The following is a 23,187-nucleotide window of genomic DNA, read 5'->3' as shown; positions in this document are numbered from 1 at the left end:
ATATTAAACAAATATTATTCATGCATGAATTAAGGAGTATTGCAAGGTAATCATGCTAGATGCAAATTCCATAATGAACACTTACTGGGGATTTGATTCTTCTAGCTTGCTCATTGTAGGTGTGTTGTTCTTATTCAGGCTATGAGTGTTTTATGGTTGCTTCTCTTTTCCCTGCCCGTGAATCTTCTTGCTTCCGCCTTGCCTTGTGTATCTTCTTCTCCTGTATCTCTCCTCTTTTCCGTCTTCCCCCTCTCGCTGCAGCCATATGAAGTATTTATAATAGTGTGGATTAGGGTTTAACCTTGCTAAATATTTGGATCTCTTCCTATACTTTAGGGTTTAACCTTGCTAAATATTTGGATCTCTTCCTATACTTTAGGAGAGTTAGGGTTTAACCTTGTTAAATACTTGGATCTCTTCCTATACTTTAGGAGAGTTAGGGTTTAACCTTGCTAAATATTTATTAAATACAAATAATGAATAATTCAAATGACTTTTAACAAATAAAAATTAATTTAAATTTTACTTACATAATTGAATTAAAATTTAAACCTATTTCTATTTTTACTTTCATCATTTAAAAAAAATCAAAATTATTCTTACTTATATCAACCAAAATTATTTTATAATTTATGGGCTTTTAAAAATGTTACTCTTATAAATAAATTTTATTAAGTAAAAAACGTGAATTACTAAATAAATACTATTTATAAATAATAAATAAATGGAACATGAGTCACTAAATTATAAAAAATAGTTATTATAACTTAATGAGCTTTAACAAATAAAATTAATTTAAAATTTTAATTATACAATTAAAATTCAAATCTATTTTTATTTATCATTAAATTAAAATTATTTTATTTATATATATATATATATATATAATTTATTTATATCATACAGATAACCAAAATCATTATTATTTTTTATATCTGTATCACATAATAAATAAAGTAAAATTTATAATTTATATGAGAATGTATGCTAATGAATGAATGCAAATGTGAAATGAATGTCATGCATGAATCGATTTATCATAAAAATTAATAGACAAATTTTGGGGTATGACACCGGGTCAACAAACATTACGTAGGAAGTCACGAAACTTAAGTACACCTCCTAGATTTCATGGAATCAAACATTCATTCCTATGATGGTATTTATATTTTAGAGAGACTCGATTCAGACTTTTGGGGCTATAAATACATTAGTATCATTATACTAAGGGGACAACTGATAACATAGAGAGATACACGGATACAATAGTTTGCCACCTCATATGAGCTAACTTTAAATACCCTAACAACCCTAAAGCCTCTTAGAACCCTTATCCACTAGGGACTGTGAAACATTTTATTTTTAGCGACTACAATTACTTTATTATTTGTAATGTATGTTGATGTTTGTTATTATTCAGAGCAGATTATAGATTTGAAAAAATGATTATTTCTATTAAAATTATTAATTCCACTGCAAGGCTGAAGCAGGCAAGGCAAGGATGTCTGAACTTTGAACCTAACTCAAACTGGTTTGGAATCGATTGTGGGTTCAATTCATCATCTCCTATAGGGATCGAAGTAGGGAACAATGATTAGGTTCATATACAAAGATAATCCCACCAAACTATGACGATAAAAAGCCGTCAAATCACCTACTAAAATAGCCCCCAAAAAAATGTGAATTAGAAAGAAAATGATCCAACACACAAACAACCAAATCAAATGAAAGCACTTGCAAGTCTTTTTATGAAACATATGAGCACCACAAAATTAAATAGCATGCTCATGAGCGCAATTAGAAAGAACACACTAGTATTTAACCACTCAAAAACATCAAATCAAATGCAACCAAAGAAAAGATGTTAAAAATAAAATGATTTACACTCTCCCTTGCCACGTCAAAATAAAATATGTCATTTTAAAGATTTCCAACATCTAACACCCTCCCTGTCAAAAATATAAAGTTTGTTTTTATATTTTTTTAAATGATTTTTTTATTTGATTTTGAAAAGTTATTTTATATAAACTTCATTAAAAGTAATCTCAAATTTAAGTAATATTTTAAAATTTTGATATTAAAAAAAATATAGTGAAAGAACACAATATTTTAAATAATTTATTGCAAAATTTTATTTAATAAATTTTGTGTAAAACTTTTAAAATTTTAATATTATTTAAATAAAAATTTTAATTTAAATGCATTTTTGATCGTCTTAGTTTATGTGTTATAAATAATTGTTTTCCCTATTACAAAACAAATTGATCAAATCTTTTAATATTTATAGCTTTGGATTTTTATGGTCTCCTATCTAATTTTAGATGTGTTATTTTCATGAGATGACAATTTGACTTTGGATCCATGTCATCAATTCAGAATGTTTAAAAAAAACAATTAATATTTATTCAAAATATTTTTTAAATAAAAAAACACTTTTTAATTATTTTACAAAATTGAAAAAGAAACAAAAGGTCAAAAGAAAAGAAACTGCATTCAAAAGCTTCAAAGTCCCTAATCCCCTCTCACTCCATTATCAATAATTTATTTCATAACAGAGGATCAATTTAAAACGTCCAAATTAAAAAGAATAAAAATACATTTAAATAAAAAAAATTATTCTAAAATTCATTTTAAAAATTGAAGAGATTAATTGAAATACACTGTCAGTGTAAAAGGGTTTTACACCATCAGTTAATTATAGACGTTGGATATTAAAAGAAGTTTGATTTTTAGTTTAAAAATTTATAAAGTAATACAAACGGATGATGGTGATGAACCGACGGTGTAAAACTTTTTACACTGACAGTATATAGTAATTAATCTCAAAATTGAAACAAACAAATTATAATTTAATTGAATTAAATTTGATTGTTTTCTGAACGAATTTTTGTTACTTCAACTTGTATGTAACAAAAATAATTCAAATTTAAACTAAAAAAACTAATATCGTTGAACGATTCAAGATGGGTGGCTTAAAATGATCACAAGATTATTATCTTCTTACTCAAAATGATCATTTTGTGCTAATAATAGACTAATTGTTACACGCATACTATAATTAATTAATTAAAGAAATATCATAAGTAAGATTTTGTTACAAGTACGTTGAACCGTTTAACCGTGCGTGCTTTTGTCTAACTAGACAATCAATATTGGGAAACTGAATTTAGACTCTTTTTGGAATATATTCTTCTAAATATGTCGTAATAATGGTTACATTCACGCTTTCAATATAATAGAGACATTTATGTATAAATATGACACCTTTTCTTTATTATCCTTACTCATTTATCTAAAGCCATTTCACCATTCCTATATAGAGCCATGGAAATTGAAAACAAAATAATGTTAGAAATGGGAAGGAATATTTCCATGAGGTTTGAGAGGTTGGCGGCGGCTTTTGAGAGTGATGAGGTGAAGCGTGTGAGGTTATGCGAAAGCAGTGGAAGCGAGCACTCAACTGATTTGTCAGATCTTGTGAAATCGTTTATGGAGAAGAATTCTGTGAAAGAAGATTCGGTTGTTCATGAGAATGATGATGGTGAATTTGAGTGGTATGATTATTCCGAGAAAAAGAAGATACTGCAAGAGATTTTTGGGGATGATGATGATGATAATGTGAAAGAAAAGATTAGAAGAGAGGTTGAAGTTGCAATTCAGCTTGTTGCTGAAGATAAAGCTGAAGATAAATCTTCGCGGGGATTCAAACGCCTCGTCATGTCACGTTTGCGGGAGAGTGGTTTTGATGCTGGTAATTAACTACTATTTACTTTTGCTTAAGTTATTACCGTTTATGAATTTCTTGCAATATAAGTCATAGGAGATTTTTTTTCTGATGTTTTGTATTTTTGTGCACAGGTCTTTGCAAAACAAGGTGGGAAAGGAATAGAAAATTTCCATCCGGTGACTACGAGTACATTGATGTGAATTTTGCTGGAAATAGATACATAGTTGAAATATCTCTTATGGCTGAATTCGAAATAGCTCGTCCTATCGATCAATATGCTTCTTTACTTGATGTATTTCCTTTTGTATTTGTTGGGAAAGTGGAAGAGCTGAAAAAGGTTGTGAGGTTGATGTGCACTGCTATTAAGGACTCGATGAAGACCATGGAAATGCATACACCTCCATGGAGAAGAAATAGTTATATGCAAGCTAAGTGGTTTAACCCTTACAAGAGAACCACTAATGAGGTTGCTGCAACAAGAAAATCCATTGGATTTGAAGCATACAATTGCAGGGAAAATTTTGGGAGGAAAAGTGCTTTCAAATATGGAAATTTGACTGCATCATTTAATGTAGATGGCATTGGGATGCAATTATAGTCATGTTGAAGAAGAGTGTACATAAAAGTTTTTTCCCTGTTGATTGTGTCCTACCCCTTAGCATAAGGCACAGAGTGCTTCAGCACATTTTTTCTTGTGAGTTGTGTAATGGGGTGATTTTGCCTTTTGGGTTGGGATGACTTGGGTAATGAATATTACTACTACCTTTGTCCATTGTTATAAGAAAAATTTTGGCACATTTTTGGGTCTTTATCATAAGGAAAAGAAGTACATTATAAGATATACATTAATTACTTAAACTCTTTTAACACCTCTACTTGATATTTTTTCTGTTATGACTAGTTGGTGTTATTTGTATGAATAAGTCACAATAATCATCATAATTTTGTATTGATTTGGAAATAATGCGAATTTTAAGAAGAATGAAAATTTGACTAGATACAAAATTAAAGTGGTGACACATTTCACAGAGTCAGCCAACACAATTCTTATTTAAACCACCGTTGACATTGATAAGGAAGAATCGTTAAAGAGTATATTGTGTTTGATCCAAATCGAGGAAGAATTGACGTGGAATACATTGTGTTTGATTATTATGTATGTAACACTTAACAAGAACTTGTTGATAAGTTTTTGATGAAGTACTTTTTCCTCACGTTGAGGTACGAGAAAAGTTGAAATACATTATGAGAAATGTTTTTTTATTTTTATTTTTTATATTTCTAATAGAGCTCTTAAAGACTTTAATTAAAATTCATGGTCTACTTTAGTATTTTAAAGCATTAGTGAAGGTAGTCTAACGATGGTGAATTTTAAAAAATGCAATATAAATTTAATAATGTTTTTAAAAGATTATTAAATTTCAAATATATTTGTAAAATGTACACCAATAACAATTATATAAATGAAAATTACTAAAGTCATAATCAGGTTCTCTAATGAATTGTCTATATTCTTTCTTTCGTTTTGCGTTCTTCTCTTTATATAGATCCGATTTTCAGGTCAGCTCACATACTCCATTTTTAAAGCTTGTAGCTTTTGTTTGATGTGCCACCTCTATAAGTCGACACATGACCTATATAGGTCAACACATGCATTGAACAGGTCGACACATGACTTACATAGGTCTACACATGCAATGTATGTGAGTGCAACTTTTGTTAGATATGTTTTGTTTGATGTCAAAACTAGAATAATTTAGCATTAATGTATATTGGATGATATCCTCTTATTCTTTATGTGCATATTAGAATTAGGAAGCATAAAATTATTTGGAAACAACTTGGAAAAGGTCTCATGCATCAAACATGCACGAAAAAACAATTTTTGTGAAAAACTGCATTACAGGTCGACACATGCAATTACAGGTCGGCCTATGGAAACATTTTCCTGGCTATAGGTCGACACATGCATTATATAGGTCAACACGTATGTTGCAGTATAAAAGCATGTAGCTTCTGTTTCATGTGCCGAGTCTTCAGGTCGACACATAAGGAGCGCATAACAGTCATAGGTCGACACATGACTTTAGACAGATTGACATATGCATCAAATATGTCGATACATGACTTTAGACAGGTCGACCTATGCCTCAAACAGGTCGACACATGACTTTTATCAGTTGCCCTATCCGATGTAATTTTTCAAAAATTCATATTTTTCTCAAGTCCTTTACATTCCTTTTTGCCTTAAATCACCCATGCACATAAATACTTCATACATGCATCATTTTCTAGAGTGAGTAAAACCTACATGAATCTAGGATTTCAAAGCATCTCATCATCTTCAATTCAATCTATGCATACACATAATAAAATTATACACAATCATTTTTGGATTGGGTGTTATCTAAATTAGGATTGGTAACATCCAATTAGGTTTGTTGTACTGAGAATATTGGGTTGACATCTTTGAGGGATTCAAATTAGAAAATCAAGGTGGGGTTTTCCTTCAAGATCTTTAGGGTTTGAAGGTTTTTGACAAGATTGTGCAATTCGGATCCGATCGAGTGAAAGCCTTGGGACTAAGTGTGTCGTGCAAGGGAGTAGCATGAAACAGTGGATCATGTTGATAAATATTGGGTTCAACAAGTGTGCGCTTGGGATTAATTTAGTCGGTAAAAGTCTTGAGACAAGGAGGTCGTGCAAGGAAGTAGCAACAATAGGCGAATTGAAGAGTCAAGAACAAACTTAGGATTTATGGGATTTGATTTTTAATATCTTGTATACATACCTACAACGAGGTCGATTGGGGAACTACTTACACAAATCCTTGTGTACTCTCTTTCTCTCCATCTCTTTTATTTTTTGGTTCATAAATTGTTGATTACTTTGATCTCTTGATCAACATTGTTTGGATAATAATTTTTGAATCATTTATGAAATTTGTGTTGTTGTAGTAATCACATACCATTTGGTAGTGATTAGATTTCTAGGAACTACAAAGACTATATAAACATCCAAACTTTGTTGATCACACACAAAGTGTTCGACAAATTGTTTCAACTAGTTTTTGGTGTGTTGTTACCATTAGAGATATACCTTTACTATAGTAGAGTATTCAATTCTTTGTTTAAAGTGTTTTTAATTAACTTTTGGATTATTATCATACCATTAACACCTTTACACATATCTGGGATATTCAATAGTTGGTTCGGTTAGAAGACTTTTGATCCAGGAAATATTTGAAACTTGGTTTCGTGCCATAAATTTTTCTAAATCAAATTTTCAAATAAATTTTTAACTTGAGATTTATTCACCCCCTCTAGATATAAACATATCGTCTAATGATAACACGAAATTATATCACATTTTAAGACTTAATTCAATTAGATTATATTCTCATTTACTTTAGTTTATCTCATTTTATCAGATATTATGCAGTATTTCCTTACTATTTATGTCAGGTATCCATTTTGAAGCAAAAGTGAAAAAGGGAAGAAAAGGAGGTGTAAAAGGGAACAAAAAAGGAGAAAAAAGGGACCAAATCCAAAGCCCAGCCCAAAGCGCACAAGTCACCAACGCTGTGCCTGTGACGGACGTCACAGGGTGCGTGACGAGCGTCACGCAAAACAGCCTTGTGACGGACGTCACACATAGTGTGACGAGCGTCACACAATTCCACTACCTTTTTGGCGCAAGTAACGCCCTCAGAAAGACTTGAAGAAGAACGTTGAGAAGTTGGTCTCCTATATCCACGTCGTGCATGTAGCCACGTTGAAGAATGGGAGAAACGGAATGCAGCTACCAACACTATTATAAATAGCCATCTCACAAACCTAAAAGGGCCCCGGTTTTTCCACGCTCACATTGCCGAAGCTCTGCCAAATTTTCTTTTCACGCCTTTTGTTTATTTTTCCTTTCCAGCACTTAACATTGTTTATTTTATTTATTTCTTTTGCAAGCTTTACATTCTTTTTCCCTTGCAAATTTACCTTTCCCGTTTTAGCTTTTAGATATTTTTCGCATAATAGTTTCTACACCGGAAACTATTGTGCAACTTTATACCGGATTTAACCTTACGTTATATTCCAGTTTTATTTCCTTGATTTAATTTACTGTTTAATTGAAGAATCCAAGAACAAATCCTACCGGCTTGTGGTGGAGTGTTCAAGACCATTGTATTACGCATTCAGGTTCTTTAATCATTATTTAATATTTTGTTTTATTATTTATCTATATTATCTGCCTGGAATGAGTCTGTTTATGCATGATATGTATTCTTGTTTATTTAGCATGTCTGGCTAATTTGCCTAGGTATCAGTATGTAAAGTAAGCAGAATAAGGGATCAAGACTGAGTCGGTCTATCTAAACTTAAAATCAAAATCAATCTTTTTACGGTCTCAACTTACAGGTTTAATAACAAGATTTTTTACAAAAGTAAAGGACATAAAGAAGTTAAAATCAATAGAGCGAGAGTTTGAGGTTTTAACTGGACAGTGTAAGTTAGGCATTAATTCTAGATCAGGGCGAGAGCAAGTTTTAGAGTTAATTAAATTCTGACCTTTTCCAAAAAGTATTTTTAAAGATTGAATGTGAGGACGAGAGTTAAGCATTTGGATTTGATTATATAACCTAAGTCAACAGAGCGAGAGTTTGAGATAAGGGTGTTTAAAACGGTCAGTATTTTCTTAAAAGGAGTTTCTGCAACTTTATTGTTTTCAAAATATGGTTTTTGACTTAATTATAAGTGACAGCTACATTAATATAAAATCATGGTTTATTCAACAGAGCGAGAGTTTGAGATAAAACCTTTAACCAATAAAGTTAACCGAAACGATTCATTTTAAAACCAAGAAACCGACAAAGACTTGATTCCCTAGTTTTGACGAACTACATACCGATATCCGTTTCATTTATATTTAATCTAGATATTAGTTTAGCTCTTAGTTTTTCCCCAAACAATCAAACTTTTTCACCTTAGATTTACGTAGTAACCTTAGATAACGGTATATCGATTCATAAGTCCCTGTGGGATCGATATCTTTTAAAACTACGCGATAGAACTGTGCACTTGCAGTTTGTATCCCATTCTCGACTCACCCAGTCGAGCGATCAAGTTTTTGGCGCCGTTGCCGGGGACTTTTATTCAATCGATATCGTAACTCTTCCGTTACGCTGTAGAGACTAAGGTTTCTTTTCCTTCTATTTTCTTTCTTTCGTTGATTTGTATGCCACGCACTCGCTCACAAGGCGAACCGCTCTATTTACGAATCAACGATATCGAACTATATCTCCGAGTCTTACGACGAATTCGGGAATATCGTGCTGAAAACAATCTCCCTCCTGTAGACCTTCCTGATTTCAAAAACATTTTTCCTTCGATACCCGAGATGGCAGAACCAGCTCGTGCTCTTAGAGATTACGCCGCTCCATCGCAAGATGAACCGCATTCAAGTATTGCTCCGCCCGCAATCGAAGCAAACAACTTTGAACTTAAACCTTCGCTGTTGCAGGCTGTGCAACAGAACCAATTCTCTGGAAATCTTACCGAAGATCCAAACCTTCATTTATCCGTATTTGTCCAATACGCTGATACTGTTAAAGCTAATGGTGTCACTTCAGAGGCAATTCGACTTCGTCTTTTTCCTTTCTCATTAAGAGATAGCGCTAGAAGATGGCTTCAATCTCTTCCTTCCAACTCAGTCACCACATGGAATGAATTGAAGAAAGTTTTTCTTGCCCGATATTTTCCGCCAAGCAAAACAGCTATGTTAAGAGCCCAGATAAACGGATTTAAACAGAAAGACAACGAGTCTCTTTTCGAAGCATGGGAAAGATACAAAGACCTGATGAGACTTTGCCCACACCATGGTTTGGAAGACTGGTTAGTCATTCACACATTTTATAATGGTCTCTTATACAATACAAGGTTAACAATAGACGCCGCTGCAGGTGGTGCACTAATGAACAAACCTTACGCTGATGCTTACCAGCTTATCGAGAGCATGGCCCAAAACCACTATCAGTGGGGAACCGAACGAACAACGGTGGAAAAACCTCAACCGAAAACTGGCATGTACGAGATAAGTAACCTTGATCACGTTAATGCAAAAGTGGATGCTTTGGTCCAGAAAATTGAAAGTTTAAATGTATCACCTCCAGCCGCCGTGGTTGCTATAACTCAGAATTGCGAGATCTGTGGAATCCAAGGCCACACTCCTGCGGAATGTCAACTCTTGACTGGAATCCAAGCAGAGCAAGTAAACTATGCTCAAGGAAGCCCCTATTCGAATACCTATAACCCAAATTGGAAGAACCATCCAAACTTTTCATATAAGAGTAATAATGCTTTATACGCACCTGGACAGTCTCCAAATCAAGCCCCATCTATACCTCCGGGATATCAGAAACCGAATCCTAACAATAATACCCCTAGAAAATCCAACTTGGAAATCATGATGGAAAACTTTATAGCTTCCCAACAACAAACCAATAAAGATTTCTTAAACCAGAACATACACACTGGCGAACAACTTAAACAACTAGCAAGCAAAGTAGATGCCCTGGCTACCCATAACAAAATGCTGGAAACGCAAATATCTCAAGTAGCTCAACAACAAGCACCTACTGCTGCACCAACTGGTACATTCCCTGGACAGCCCCAACCCAATCCGAGAAGCCAAGCTCATGCAATTATATTAAGAAGTGGAACGGAAGTGGAAGGACCGTCTGACCCAAGGATAGAAAACCAAAACCCTAAGAAATCAACTGAGGAAAGTGAACCTAAGGAAAAGGAAGAGAGTAATAAGGAAACCCTAGAAAAGAAGGAACCTTATGTACCTCCACCACCTTACAAACCACCCATACCCTACCCTCAAAGGCTTGTTAAAACCAAAGATGTAGGCCAATTTAGAAAATTTGTTGATCTCCTTAAACAATTAAACGTTACAATTCCGTTTACCGAAGCTATTACGCAGATGCCCTCATACGCTAAATTCTTAAAAGAAATTCTTTCTAATAAAAGGAAACTTGAGGATAGCGAAACCGTTACACTCCCTGCCGAATGTAGCGCTATAATCCAAAACATGCCCCCTAAACTCAAGGATCCGGGTAGTTTCTCTATACCCTGTCACATAGGAAAATTTGTCATCGACAAAGCCTTATGCGATTTAGGAGCCGGAATTAGCGTTATGCCCTTATCCATATGTAAGAAACTGGAAATGGGAGAATTAAGACCGACCAAAATGTCTGTGCAATTAGCAGATCGTTCCATCAAATATCCTGTAGGAATCCTTGAAAACGTTCCCGTACGCATAGGTCAGTTTTACATTCCCACTGACTTCACAATTATGGACATTAGAGAAGATGATACGACACCTATTATACTAGGAAGACCATTCTTAGCAACTGCCGGTGCAATCATAGACGTAAAACGAGGACGACTCACCTTCGAAGTAGGTGAAGAGAAAATTGAATTCATTCTTTCCCAATTCTTGAAAGCACCTGCAATAGAAGATACATGTTACTTCATGGATATCATCGATGAATGCATAAAAGAAGCAGAGTCAGGAGAAGACAAATCATCAGACTATCTTTTAGAAGACAAATCTAAACAATGCTTAGCAATAACACCGGATCCTACGCAGTGTCTTAACAAACCAACCCCTGATTTGAAAACACTTCCCAAAAATCTGAGATATGAATTCCTAGACTTAGAACTTAAACGACCTGTGATAGTTAATGCAGATCTAGGAAGACTCGAAACAGAAAAACTCCTACATATCTTAAGAAAATATCCAACCGCACTAGGATACCACATCACCGATCTTAAAGGAATAAGCCCTTCTATTTGTATGCACCGCATCATGTTAGAAGAAGACTGTAAAACCTCTAGGGAACACCAGAGAAGACTAAATTCGATCCTAAGTGAGGTAGTAAAGAAAGAAATAACCAAGTTATTGGAAGCAGGTATTATATATCCTATATCTGATAGCAAATGGGTTAGTCCTGTACACGTTGTACCAAAGAAAGGAGGCATAACCGTTATTGAAAACGAAAAAGGAGAAACTATAACTAAACGAATCGAATCGGGATGGAGAATGTGCATTGATTATAGGAAACTAAACAAAGCAACCCGAAAAGATCATTTCCCTTTACCATTCATTGACCAAATGTTAGAACGATTAGCAAAACATTCACATTTCTGTTATTTAGACGGTTATTCAGGCTTCTTTCAAATACCAATTCACCCTGATGACCAAGAAAAGACAACGTTCACATGCCCTTTTGGTACCTTCGCTTATAGACGAATGCCGTTTGGTCTGTGTAATGCCCCTGCAACTTTTCAAAGATGCATGATGGCAATTTTCGCCGACTTTCTCGAAAACATCATGGAAGTATTCATGGATGACTTTTCTGTATACGGACAAAGTTTCGAAGAATGCCTTGAAAACCTAGAAAGAGTTCTTGAGCGATGTGTAAAAGTAAACTTAGTACTTAATTGGGAAAAGTGCCACTTTATGGTACAAGAAGGCATTGTTTTAGGACACATCATCTCGAACAGAGGAATTGAAGTAGACAAAGCCAAAATAGAGGTAATCGAAAATCTTCAACCCCCAAGAACTGTGAGAGAAGTACGAAGTTTTTTAGGACACGCTGGTTTTTACCGACGATTCATCAAAGACTTCTCTAAGATAACTAAACCCTTAACCGGATTGTTGATGAAAGATGCTGAATTCATATTCGACGATAACTGTTTAAAAGCATTTCAAACTCTCAAACAAGCATTGATCTCCGCACCCATTATGCAGACACCAGACTGGAATGAACCATTCGAAATAATGTGCGATGCCAGTGATTATGCTGTGGGTGCTGTTTTAGGACAAAGAAAGGATAAAAAGCTTCACGTTATATATTACGCTAGCAGAACCCTGGATGAAGCACAGATGAATTATGCCACAACCGAGAAAGAACTCCTAGCAGTGGTATTTGCGCTAGATAAATTTCGTTCTTACCTGGTAGGAGCCAAAATAATAGTTTACACTGATCACGCTGCTATCAGGTACCTTTTAACAAAAAAGGATGCTAAACCTAGACTCCTAAGATGGATCTTGTTACTACAAGAATTCGACTTAGAAATCAAGGACAAGAAAGGAACTGAAAACGTAGTAGCAGACCACCTCTCTAGACTTGAGAACCTTGAACCGGAAAGAACATCCATTAATGATGATTTCTCGTATGATAAACTCATAGCTACTTTGGAAGAGAACAACTCCGACGTGCAAGTAGAAACCACCTTAGCTATATCTGTCACACCATGGTACGCTGATCTAGTCAATTATTTAGCTGCCGGAATAGTTCCACCTACTTTATCTTACCAGCAGAAGAAACAATTCTTCCACGACATAAAACACTATTACTGGGATGATCCCTTACTTTTCAAAAGAGGCCCCGATGGTATTTTCCGTCGATGTATACCCGAAGAAGAGGTAGAAAATATAATCCAACACTGTCACTCCGCTCCTTATGGTGGACACACAAGTACATCCAAGACCTGCTCTAAAATCCTACAAGCTGGCTTTTATTGGCCAACTATTTGGAAGGACGTGCATACGGCTATTAAGGAGTGTGACAGATGTCAACGCACGGGAAACATATCTAGACGTGACGAGATGCCACAAAAAGGTATTTTGGAAGTAGAGATTTTTGACGTGTGGGGGATAGACTTCATGGGACCTTTCCCATCCTCTTTCGGTAACAAATACATACTCGTGGCAGTCGACTACGTATCAAAATGGATCGAAGCTATAGCTTCTCCAACAAATGACACCCGAGTAGTAACTAGACTCTTTAAAAATATAATATTTCCGAGATTTGGCATCCCAAGAATAGTAGTCAGTGATGGTGGATCACACTTTATATCCAAGGTACTCGAAAAACTACTACTTAAATATGGAGTGAGACATAGGATATCAACACCTTACCACCCTCAAACCAGTGGACAAGTGGAAGTATCTAACAGAGAAATCAAGCAAATACTAGAAAAAACGGTCGCCACTTCAAGGAAAGATTGGTCATTGAAATTACCAGAAGCTTTGTGGGCATACCGAACTGCTTATAAAACTCCCATAGGGACGACCCCATTTAAGCTCATTTATGGAAAATCCTGTCACCTCCCGGTAGAATTAGAACATAAAGCCTATTGGGCTATTAGAAATTTAAATTTGAATTATAAAGCCGCCGGTGAAAAGAGAATCCTTGACATAAACGAATTAGAGGAACTCAGAAGAGACGCCTATGAAAATGCCAAAATCTATAAAGAAAGAACAAAACAATGGCATGACAAGCGTATATCAAGGAAAATCTTCAAGCAAGGCGACGCAGTACTTTTATTTAACTCTAGACTAAAATTATTCCCGGGAAAACTACGATCCAGATGGTCAGGACCTTTTCATATCACTAAAATCTTTCCCAGTGGAGCGGTAGAAATAAAAGGACAATCTACAGAACCGTTCACCGTAAACGGGCAACGTCTGAAACATTATCACTATGCGGAAACCAACGAGGATTCGCAAATTCTACACTTAGACGAAACGCCCCCAGGACCCATCAATTATATTTAACAGTTTCTTTGTCGAGCTTGCGACGTATAAACAAAGCGCTTGGTGGGAGACAACCCACAAATTAGTTTGCTATTTTCTTATTCTATTATTATCATTTCCCTATTTTTCTCTTAATTATTCTTTTAATTTCTATTTAGTATTCATTATTGATTTAAAAAAAAAAAAAAAAAAAAAAGAAGAAAATATATATATATATATATATATATATATATATAATAATAATAATTCTTTTCTTCTTTCGGCATTTGGCCAAATCCTGACTTAAACTCATGTTTCTTTTCTCTAGCTAACACTAACCCGATGGGACATTCTGATCGTATGGGTATCAAGTTCAGAGGAATGGCTCAGAAACAAAAGTTTGAAGAACTAGCCGCTAGAGAGATGCTACCTAGTTTATATGCTGATGATTGGGCTATGACTGCCCTTGGACTGAGACAGAGTGTCCTGTTTTTGCTGAATCAGATAGGATGGGAGACCTCCCCTATCCTGAGACATTTCACCACCTACCGAAGACTCACACTAGAATTCCTTAGTTCATTAATCTATCTACCCAGCCATGGAAAAGGAATTAGCAGAGGTTTTATCCAGTTCAGAATGTTCAATATGGAGTACCAATTTAATATTAGAGACTTCACCAACCTTTTGGGTTTTCCTACCTCCTTTGATACATTCACTGTAAGCCAGGAAGAACTTTTTGAATATAGAGAGCTTGAACACTTTTGGGGTAAGCTGACTGGAAATGATGAGCCCGAAGAACATGAGTTTCTCTCTGGAAACATACATAACCCGGCTTTTCGCTATTTCCATAAGATCCTGACCCACACTTTATTTGGGAAGAAGCCAAATAGTACTTCAGTTTCACGTGATGAACTATTCATCATATTTTGCGCTTCCCAGAACCGTCCAGTAAACGGTGCTACTTTTATGTTAGCTAATTTGGACCACCTTATCCAGGATGAGCGAGCACCCATTAGAATAGGCGGTTTGATCACTATGATAGGTAATGCTATTGGATTACGTCAGCCTATGCTTGACCTTAGCCCTTTTTGTGGCATTACTACTATGAGTATACCCTTCCTCTTCAACACTATATTTATAGCAAACATAGGGTCTGATGAGTTTGAGCTTATTATTGATAACCAGGTTCTCTGCCTATTCACCATGCCCGATCCTAGAACTAGTGTTCATAACCAAAGGAATTGGCTCTATAATCTGAATGAAACCCCAACTCCTGCTGGATCCACTGAATCCATCCAGGACTATGAGATTTGTGATGACTATGAGCACTATGTTGACCATATCTCTCATGCTGAATCTGACCCTCAGACACCTTCCGGCTACTATGATATTGATCCTCCTCCTCAGCCTGTCCTGACCGAAGAATCAGCCATGCCTGATCTCCGACATCATATGCCAGGAACAGATATTAAAACCGTCATTGAAGCCTTGATGTCAGAACAAGACGCCCTCAGGGAAGATTTCCACAACTTGAGACATGAAATCCTAGAATACATGAGCAGTACGGCAAGTCAGTTACGTATGTTACGGCATCATGTTAACTCTTTTGCTCCTCCGGCCAGAGATCCGAAGATAGATGGAATTTAGTTATTTCTTTCTAAGTTATTTAGTTTTAGGATAGATTTTTCATTAATGTTATTTGAATTCATGTTTATTTCTCTTTCATTTCATTGTTTTCCTTTCCTGTATTACATTATGATCATTTTTATTGAAGCTGTTTAGTTAATTTTATTATGCAAAAGCTATTATGCTCTACTGTTGCTACCTATGAATTATTACTATACAAAGCAGATTTAGCGTGCACAATAAATTAAATTGCAGACTAAACTGATCATAAGCAAAACAAAACATTAAAATACACTACCAAAATAATCCTGTGAAGCGCCACTAAGCCTTTCCAAAAGGGAATGTGTGACGAGCGTCACACTACCCATAACGGACGGCACGCTTAGTGCCTGTTACGAGCGTCACATCCCTGTGACGAGCGTAACACTCCTCAGACTAGTGAACGTTAAGGAGCCGTTGGAGACGAACGTTACACCTTTAACTTTTTACCTTCCCCATTCATTTTTCATTTAACCACACTTAATTACTTTTCAACCACTTTTTCTTTTCACCTTCCAATCCTTCTCCTATAAATACCTACCAAAACCTCCTTCATTCACCACAAACAATTCTCTCATATCATATACAATTCTTTTCCACTCCAAATCACTCCTTCAAAATTCATCACAATGGCAGGAAATCAAAATTTCGGAAATATCATCTTCCGATCCGGAGATGACAACTATCAGCAAGAGCAATTCGAGCGCTTCCAGGAGCGAGGCGTCGTTTCCACCAGGTACCCCGATTCACCTTGCTTGCAACAATTAGGCTTACTCCAAGGTATCGAGTGGATGCTCCGTAAAGCCGATTTAACCTTCCTTTGCACTCATAACCAACCCACCTACCCTTCCCTAACCTTAGAATTCCTAAGTTCTTACGACTACACCACTCCCGCCGGTGAAGACGAATTTTTAACCGGTACCGCAACCTTCCGTATGTTCAACACCGAGTACTCCTTAACCCAACGCCAATTGAGTACCATGCTACATTTTCCCACAGAAGGTCTGCTTCATGCTAGAATCCCTCCAGCCTTAAACTGGAACACGGTTGGCGTTTTTGGCCTTTTTAAGAAAATTTTCGGTATCGAGACCTACAACTGGGAAGAACTCCTTCTCTCCCACATCCATAACCCCACCATCCGTTATTTTCTCCGTATCCTGCAAAACACACTTTTTGGAAGACCAAACAACAGTAAGGTCAACTCAAAGGAGTTATTTTTCCTCCAGTGCGTTTTCGAACCGGATACTCAGGTAAACGCCGCCTCTTTTCTCTTTCACCATATCCGCACCTTATGTGCTAGAGGCCGGCAACCCTTTATCATTGGTGGATTAATAACATCCATAGCACTTGGCCTGAACCTAGGGGATAAACTCCAAACTCTAGAATCCCTACCTCCCCTGTCTATGGATATCAGCTATTGCCGCTCCAGCCGCCTGATTAAAAACAGAGTAGGCGGAGGATACTATCTTATGGTGAACAACCAGGCAGTCCCAAGCGTTGTTCTACCAAATACTGGCCTCACTGATGTCACAAACCCCGACCGCCACCTCTATGATCTAAACGCTCCTGAAACCACCGAGCCTTTACAAACAAACCCACAAACAGATGAGTTTGAAGAAATGGAACAAGGTGATCATCCTCCTACACAACATTCAGCCCCGCTCAACCCTTCCAGTAATGCAGCCGGCCCATCCTCCCAACGTCGTCGACAAAGAAGGCCTGCAACCAACGACGACATTATGGATGCTATCGATGGTATGCAGGCACAGAATGTCGAGATGCTGCAGATGATGCATCAAATGCAACAGCAACAGGATGCTCGGAATGCCATAACCGACCAGCGGTTTACTGAGTTGTTTAGCAGGTTCGACAACTTAGACATACGTCAAAGATCACCAGGTCCAAGAACCAGAGGCGGAAGGCAGCCTTAGTTGTTATTTTCTTTGAATTTCCCTTTTGTATTTCTTTCCCTTAAAGCACTGAGGACAATGTTTAGTTTAAGTATGGGGGGGGGGAAACAGTATTCTTCCTATTTCCATTGTTCAAGTATGTTACCTTCCCTTTCATTGTTATTTCCCTTTCTTTTTATGAAAAAAAAAAAAAAAATTATTATAACTTTAAGTTAAGTCCCTAGTGTGAAATATTTCTATTATCTATTCCCCTCAATTTTCTTGAGCCATAACAAAACAAATTTTAACACATCCAATAAGTATAAAGGTCGCTTACTTTATAAAACTTGAGTGAAATCAAGACAAAAATTATTACCATAACAACGCTCTGAGAACCTCAATATGTTAGATCAGGATAAGTACCTATTATACCGATTCCTTGAACTTTTAGTTCTATGGCAACCCCAAGTAGTTTATACAGAAGTCAGCACCATCTTAATAGCAAACTACGTGGAGGGCCGATGAATATAAGTGAATGATCCCCAAAGTAACCTAAGATATATGAATATATCAGGAAATGCATTGATTAAATTAGGTGATCCTTACCAGATCATTTAATCTAAAGGTCGCAGATCATGCAAAAACACAATATGAAAGATCCATTATGAGTTGGTTCAGTAGGTATCTGGTACTGAACTTGGTAGGGCGGACTACGGTTCGATCCCCCGCAATTTGCAATGGACTGAATAATGAAGTTATCCGACTTATGTACCAGAACTTCTAGCTAAAAGCGGATCATAATCACTAACCGGTTACTCCACTACGTGCGCGAAAAGATAAAGGGCTTAATGTGATTTCGCTAGAATGAAAACGGGTAAAATAAGACTAAAGGAACCAGGATAGCTATCATAGGGTACTTGAACTGATTTGCATAAGTTAGGGTTATCTAAGTTGTAACGGTAGTTGTTGATGTCAAGATTAAACTCAAGTCTTCCTAAACAAAAATCCATTTGCAACCTAGTACGAATTGATGTGTGCTTTGAAATTTCATCTGGCTAAAACTTTGAACAAGTTCTATACTGAATTTTGCTTGAGGACAAGCAAAGATTTAAGTATGGGGGAGTTTGATAACACGAAATTATATCACATTTTAAGACTTAATTCAATTAGATTATATTCTCATTTACTTTAGTTTATCTCATTTTATCAGATATTATGCAGTATTTCCTTACTATTTATGTCAGGTATCCATTTTGAAGCAAAAGTGAAAAAGGGAAGAAAAGGAAGTGTAAAAGGGAACAAAAAAGGAGAAAAAAGGGACCAAATCCAAAGCCCAGCCCAAAGCGCACAAGTCACCAACGCTGTGCCTGTGACGGACGTCACAGGGTGCGTGACGAGCGTCACGCAAAACAGCCTTGTGACGGACGTCACACATAGTGTGACGAGCGTCACACAATTCCACTACCTTTTTGGCGCAAGTAACGCCCTCAGAAAGACTTGAAGAAGAACGTTGAGAAGTTGGTCTCCTATATCCACGCCGTGCATGTAGCCACGTTGAAGAATGGGAGAAACGGAATGCAGCTACCAACACTATTATAAATAGCCATCTCACAAACCTAAAAGGGCCCCGGTTTTTCCACGCTCACATTGCCGAAGCTCTGCCAAATTTTCTTTTCACGCCTTTTGCTTATTTTTCCTTTCCAGCACTTAACATTGTTTATTTTATTTATTTCTTTTGCAAGCTTTACATTCTTTTTCCCTTGCAAATTTACCTTTCCCGTTTTAGCTTTTAGATATTTTTCGCATAATAGTTTCTACACCGGAAACTATTGTGCAACTTTATACCGGATTTAACCTTACGTTATATTCCAGTTTTATTTCCTTGATTTAATTTACTGTTTAATTGAAGAATCCAAGAACAAATCCTACCGGCTTGTGGTGGAGTGTTCAAGACCATTGTATTACGCATTCAGGTTCTTTAATCATTATTTAATATTTTGTTTTATTATTTATCTATATTATCTGCCTGGAATGAGTCTGTTTATGCATGATATGTATTCTTGTTTATTTAGCATGTCTGGCTAATTTGCCTAGGTATCAGTATGTAAAGTAAGCAGAATAAGGGATCAAGACTGAGTCGGTCTATCTAAACTTAAAATCAAAATCAATCTTTTTACGGTCTCAACTTACAGGTTTAATAACAAGATTTTTTACAAAAGTAAAGGACATAAAGAAGTTAAAATCAATAGAGCGAGAGTTTGAGGTTTTAACTGGACAGTGTAAGTTAGGCATTAATTCTAGATCAGGGCGAGAGCAAGTTTTAGAGTTAATTAAATTCTGACCTTTTCCAAAAAGTATTTTTAAAGATTGAATGTGAGGACGAGAGTTAAGCATTTGGATTTGATTATATAACCTAAGTCAACAGAGCGAGAGTTTGAGATAAGGGTGTTTAAAACGGTCAGTATTTTCTTAAAAGGAGTTTCTGCAACTTTATTGTTTTCAAAATATGGTTTTTGACTTAATTATAAGTGACAGCTACATTAATATAAAATCATGGTTTATTCAACAGAGCGAGAGTTTGAGATAAAACCTTTAACCAATAAAGTTAACCGAAACGATTCATTTTAAAACCAAGAAACCGACAAAGACTTGATTCCCTAGTTTTGACGAACTACATACCGATATCCGTTTCATTTATATTTAATCTAGATATTAGTTTAGCTCTTAGTTTTTCCCCAAACAATCAAACTTTTTCACCTTAGATTTACGTAGTAACCTTAGATAACGGTATATCGATTCATAAGTCCCTGTGGGATCGATATCTTTTAAAACTACGCGATAGAACTGTGCACTTGCAGTTTGTATCCCATTCTCGACTCACCCAGTCGAGCGATCATCTAACAAGTGGTATCACGGGCTCTGGTTGTTTCCGGTCTTAATATTTGCTTATTAGGTAATGGCTACCAAACCTAAAGGGGTGTATAATAGAGCACCTATTTTCACCGGCGAAAACTATGGCTATTGAAAAGCTTGTATGCGTATCCATATCAACTCCGTTGGTAAGGGTGTATGGGACGTCATTATCAATGGTCCTAATGAAATTACATGGTGAAGGTGTCATCGTATCCAAATCGGAAGGTCAATGGAATGATAATGATAAAAATTTGTGGTCACATGATTGGAAAGCACAAAATATTCTCATATCTGCTTTAGGTGTTGATGTGTATTATCGTATTTCTCATTCTGAAACCGCCAAATCTATATGGGATGCATTACAAGTTTCTCACGAGGGAACTAATGAGGTTAAACAAGCTAGAATTAACACATTAAACCAAGAGTTTGAACTCTTTCATATGAAGCATGGTGAAACCATTGCTGACATGCACAAGAGATTCATACATCTTATTAATAGGTTGAATGCTCTAGGTAATCCTATCTCCAATTCTATTGCTAATAACAAAGTTTTAAGATGTTTTAATAGGGAATGGAAACCTAAGGTCATCATGATTAAAGAAGCGAATGATCTTAAAACACTTGATCTTACTACTTTGTTTAGTAAATTGGAAAAACGTGAGCAAGAACTCACTTGCTTGGAAAAACATGAAAAAGAGTATGAAAAGAAGATAAAGAAATAGAAAGGTAAAGACAAGGAAGAGGTGAAGAAGTCCATTGCTCTAAAGACTTCTAGTTTCAAGTCCTCAAAGAATGAGCCTAATGAGTGTAAAGAAAAGGATTACAAGAACTCTGATGGTGATGATGTTGGGCTATTTGTCAAGAGACACCAAAGGTATATTCGGAAGAATAAAGTCAAGCACTCCGAAGGAAACTTAGCCAAATTTATAAAGGAGTCCAAGTCTTCAAAAGATGGTGAGAGTATAAAAGGTGAATTTAGAAGCTCTTGTTATAATTATGGTGAAATTGGTCAATATAGATTGGAATTTCCCATGATTAAGAAAGACAAGGAAAAAGGGCATCATAAGAAGTCTAGTAAATCTAGAAGAGCTTATGTAGCTTGTGAGAGTGTAAGTGATTTCTAAAGCAATGAAAGATCCACTTTAAGTGTAGAATTGACCCAGATTTGTCTTATGACTTTTTGGTAAACTTTGACCAAAGTCAACTCAAATTCTTTTCCATCCTAAACCCCTAAAACTTCCCATCCTAGTCTAATCCAATCTTCCAAGGCCATGTTGATATTGTATTTGCTTCTTGTACCTAATTGCTTCAGAATCCATGATGATATTTGGCCCCATATCTCTTGTCCATTCCATGTCCATAAGGCCTACATTAACACAAAATAAGATTAAACCATGATCTCAAGTCAATACAATGCAGCGATTTGGCAATGCATGATGAATGAAGGCCTAACAAACCATGAAGTTATAGCATGTTACAAGCAAGATACCATGGCCATTCCTTTTGAATTCTCCAAGTCAGAATGTGTTACAAACCATGAAATGCATGATTTACCGAATGCAGAATGAGTAATGCCAGCATGACAACTATATTTCTGCTCATAACACAACTTGCCATGAAAAACCTTCAAACTGACATTCCAAGTCAGAACCTGCAAATTGCAAAGAAGAGTCCAGACAAAATCAGTCCAACTTAATGCATTGCTCAAACTGGTTGTCACCGTCGACATTGAACCTAACTGATTGATGAAAGAAATGCAACAATATAAATCATTGAATCATCCTACATTCCACAATGGTCACCATTATGCTTTGCATTCAAAGAATCTATTTTATCAAGCCAACTGGCTCCTAATTTTTTTTAGCATAACCCGTACCAGTTCCATTTTAATTGACCTTATGTCATTAGCATAAATTTTAATTGATTGCATTCATGAACATTTGAAAATATCAACCATGTCATAACAAGTTTCCCAGGAGTACACTGATTTCATAATAGGCTAAGCAAATTTTAAATTGATACTGACCAGTTAACAAAGCCTAAGCAATACAATAGGGAAAATTTGATTCATTAGGCGCAACTGTTGGCCTTTTGAAACATTGAATGCAGCGCATAACAACCAAGTCTTCAAGTGCAACAAATAGCCAAATGAAGTTGCACTTGGACCTGCAAATAGAAGTCAGTTTCTGCAACAGTCAGAATTCATTTTCATTCCATCTAAATCTCAATTTCACTTGAATGTCAATTTCTAACTAACTATCACAACAATAACTAACTACTGATTTTGGGTGAATTTGAGTGCAATTTCATGTGCACTTCTAACTGAAATTACAACCAACTTATTTTCACTCATATGAATCATTTCATCTAATAGAGTTTCACTCACTAACTAACTGAATCAGTTAACAGAAA

At 35.9% G+C, this 23,187-nt stretch overlaps 1 protein-coding gene, 1 long non-coding RNA gene and 1 pseudogene across 2 annotated transcripts; 1 reads left to right on the top strand and 2 right to left on the bottom strand.

Annotated features, from left to right (window-relative positions):
- The first annotated feature begins 3,253 nt into the window (after positions 1–3,253).
- LOC127135085 (uncharacterized) lies at positions 3,254–4,570 on the top strand. The gene is made up of 2 exons (XM_051061899.1): positions 3,254–3,751; positions 3,859–4,570. Exons 1-2 carry the CDS (start codon positions 3,325–3,327, stop codon positions 4,323–4,325), a joined length of 894 nt encoding a protein of 297 aa, XP_050917856.1. The 5' UTR covers positions 3,254–3,324; the 3' UTR covers positions 4,326–4,570.
- Positions 4,571–9,503: 4,933 nt separating this feature from the next.
- On the bottom strand, positions 9,504–9,603 carry LOC127077366 (uncharacterized; annotated as a pseudogene).
- Positions 9,604–21,865: 12,262 nt separating this feature from the next.
- LOC127135084 (uncharacterized) lies at positions 21,866–22,936 on the bottom strand. The gene is made up of 2 exons (XR_007808411.1): positions 22,802–22,936; positions 21,866–22,426 (listed from the first exon to the last, which is right to left on the bottom strand). It is a non-coding gene; the product is annotated as an uncharacterized LOC127135084 (long non-coding RNA).
- Positions 22,937–23,187: the final 251 nt, after the last annotated feature.

Source organism: Lathyrus oleraceus, chromosome 4 (genome assembly GCF_024323335.1).
Source record: "Lathyrus oleraceus cultivar Zhongwan6 chromosome 4, CAAS_Psat_ZW6_1.0, whole genome shotgun sequence".
In the NCBI taxonomy this organism is placed as follows: Eukaryota; Viridiplantae; Streptophyta; class Magnoliopsida; order Fabales; family Fabaceae; genus Lathyrus; species Lathyrus oleraceus.
The sequence above is the reverse complement of the archived record's forward strand: the minus strand, read 5'-3'. Positions and strand labels throughout refer to the sequence as shown.

Coding starts and splice junctions, on each gene's coding strand:
- LOC127135085 (XM_051061899.1), top strand. CDS start 3,325: ATGGAAATTGAAAACAAAATAATGTTAGAAATGGGAAGGAATATTTCC. Junction 3,752..3,858: donor GGAGAGTGGTTTTGATGCTG/GTAATTAACTAC, acceptor TTTTGTGCACAG/GTCTTTGCAAAACAAGGTGG.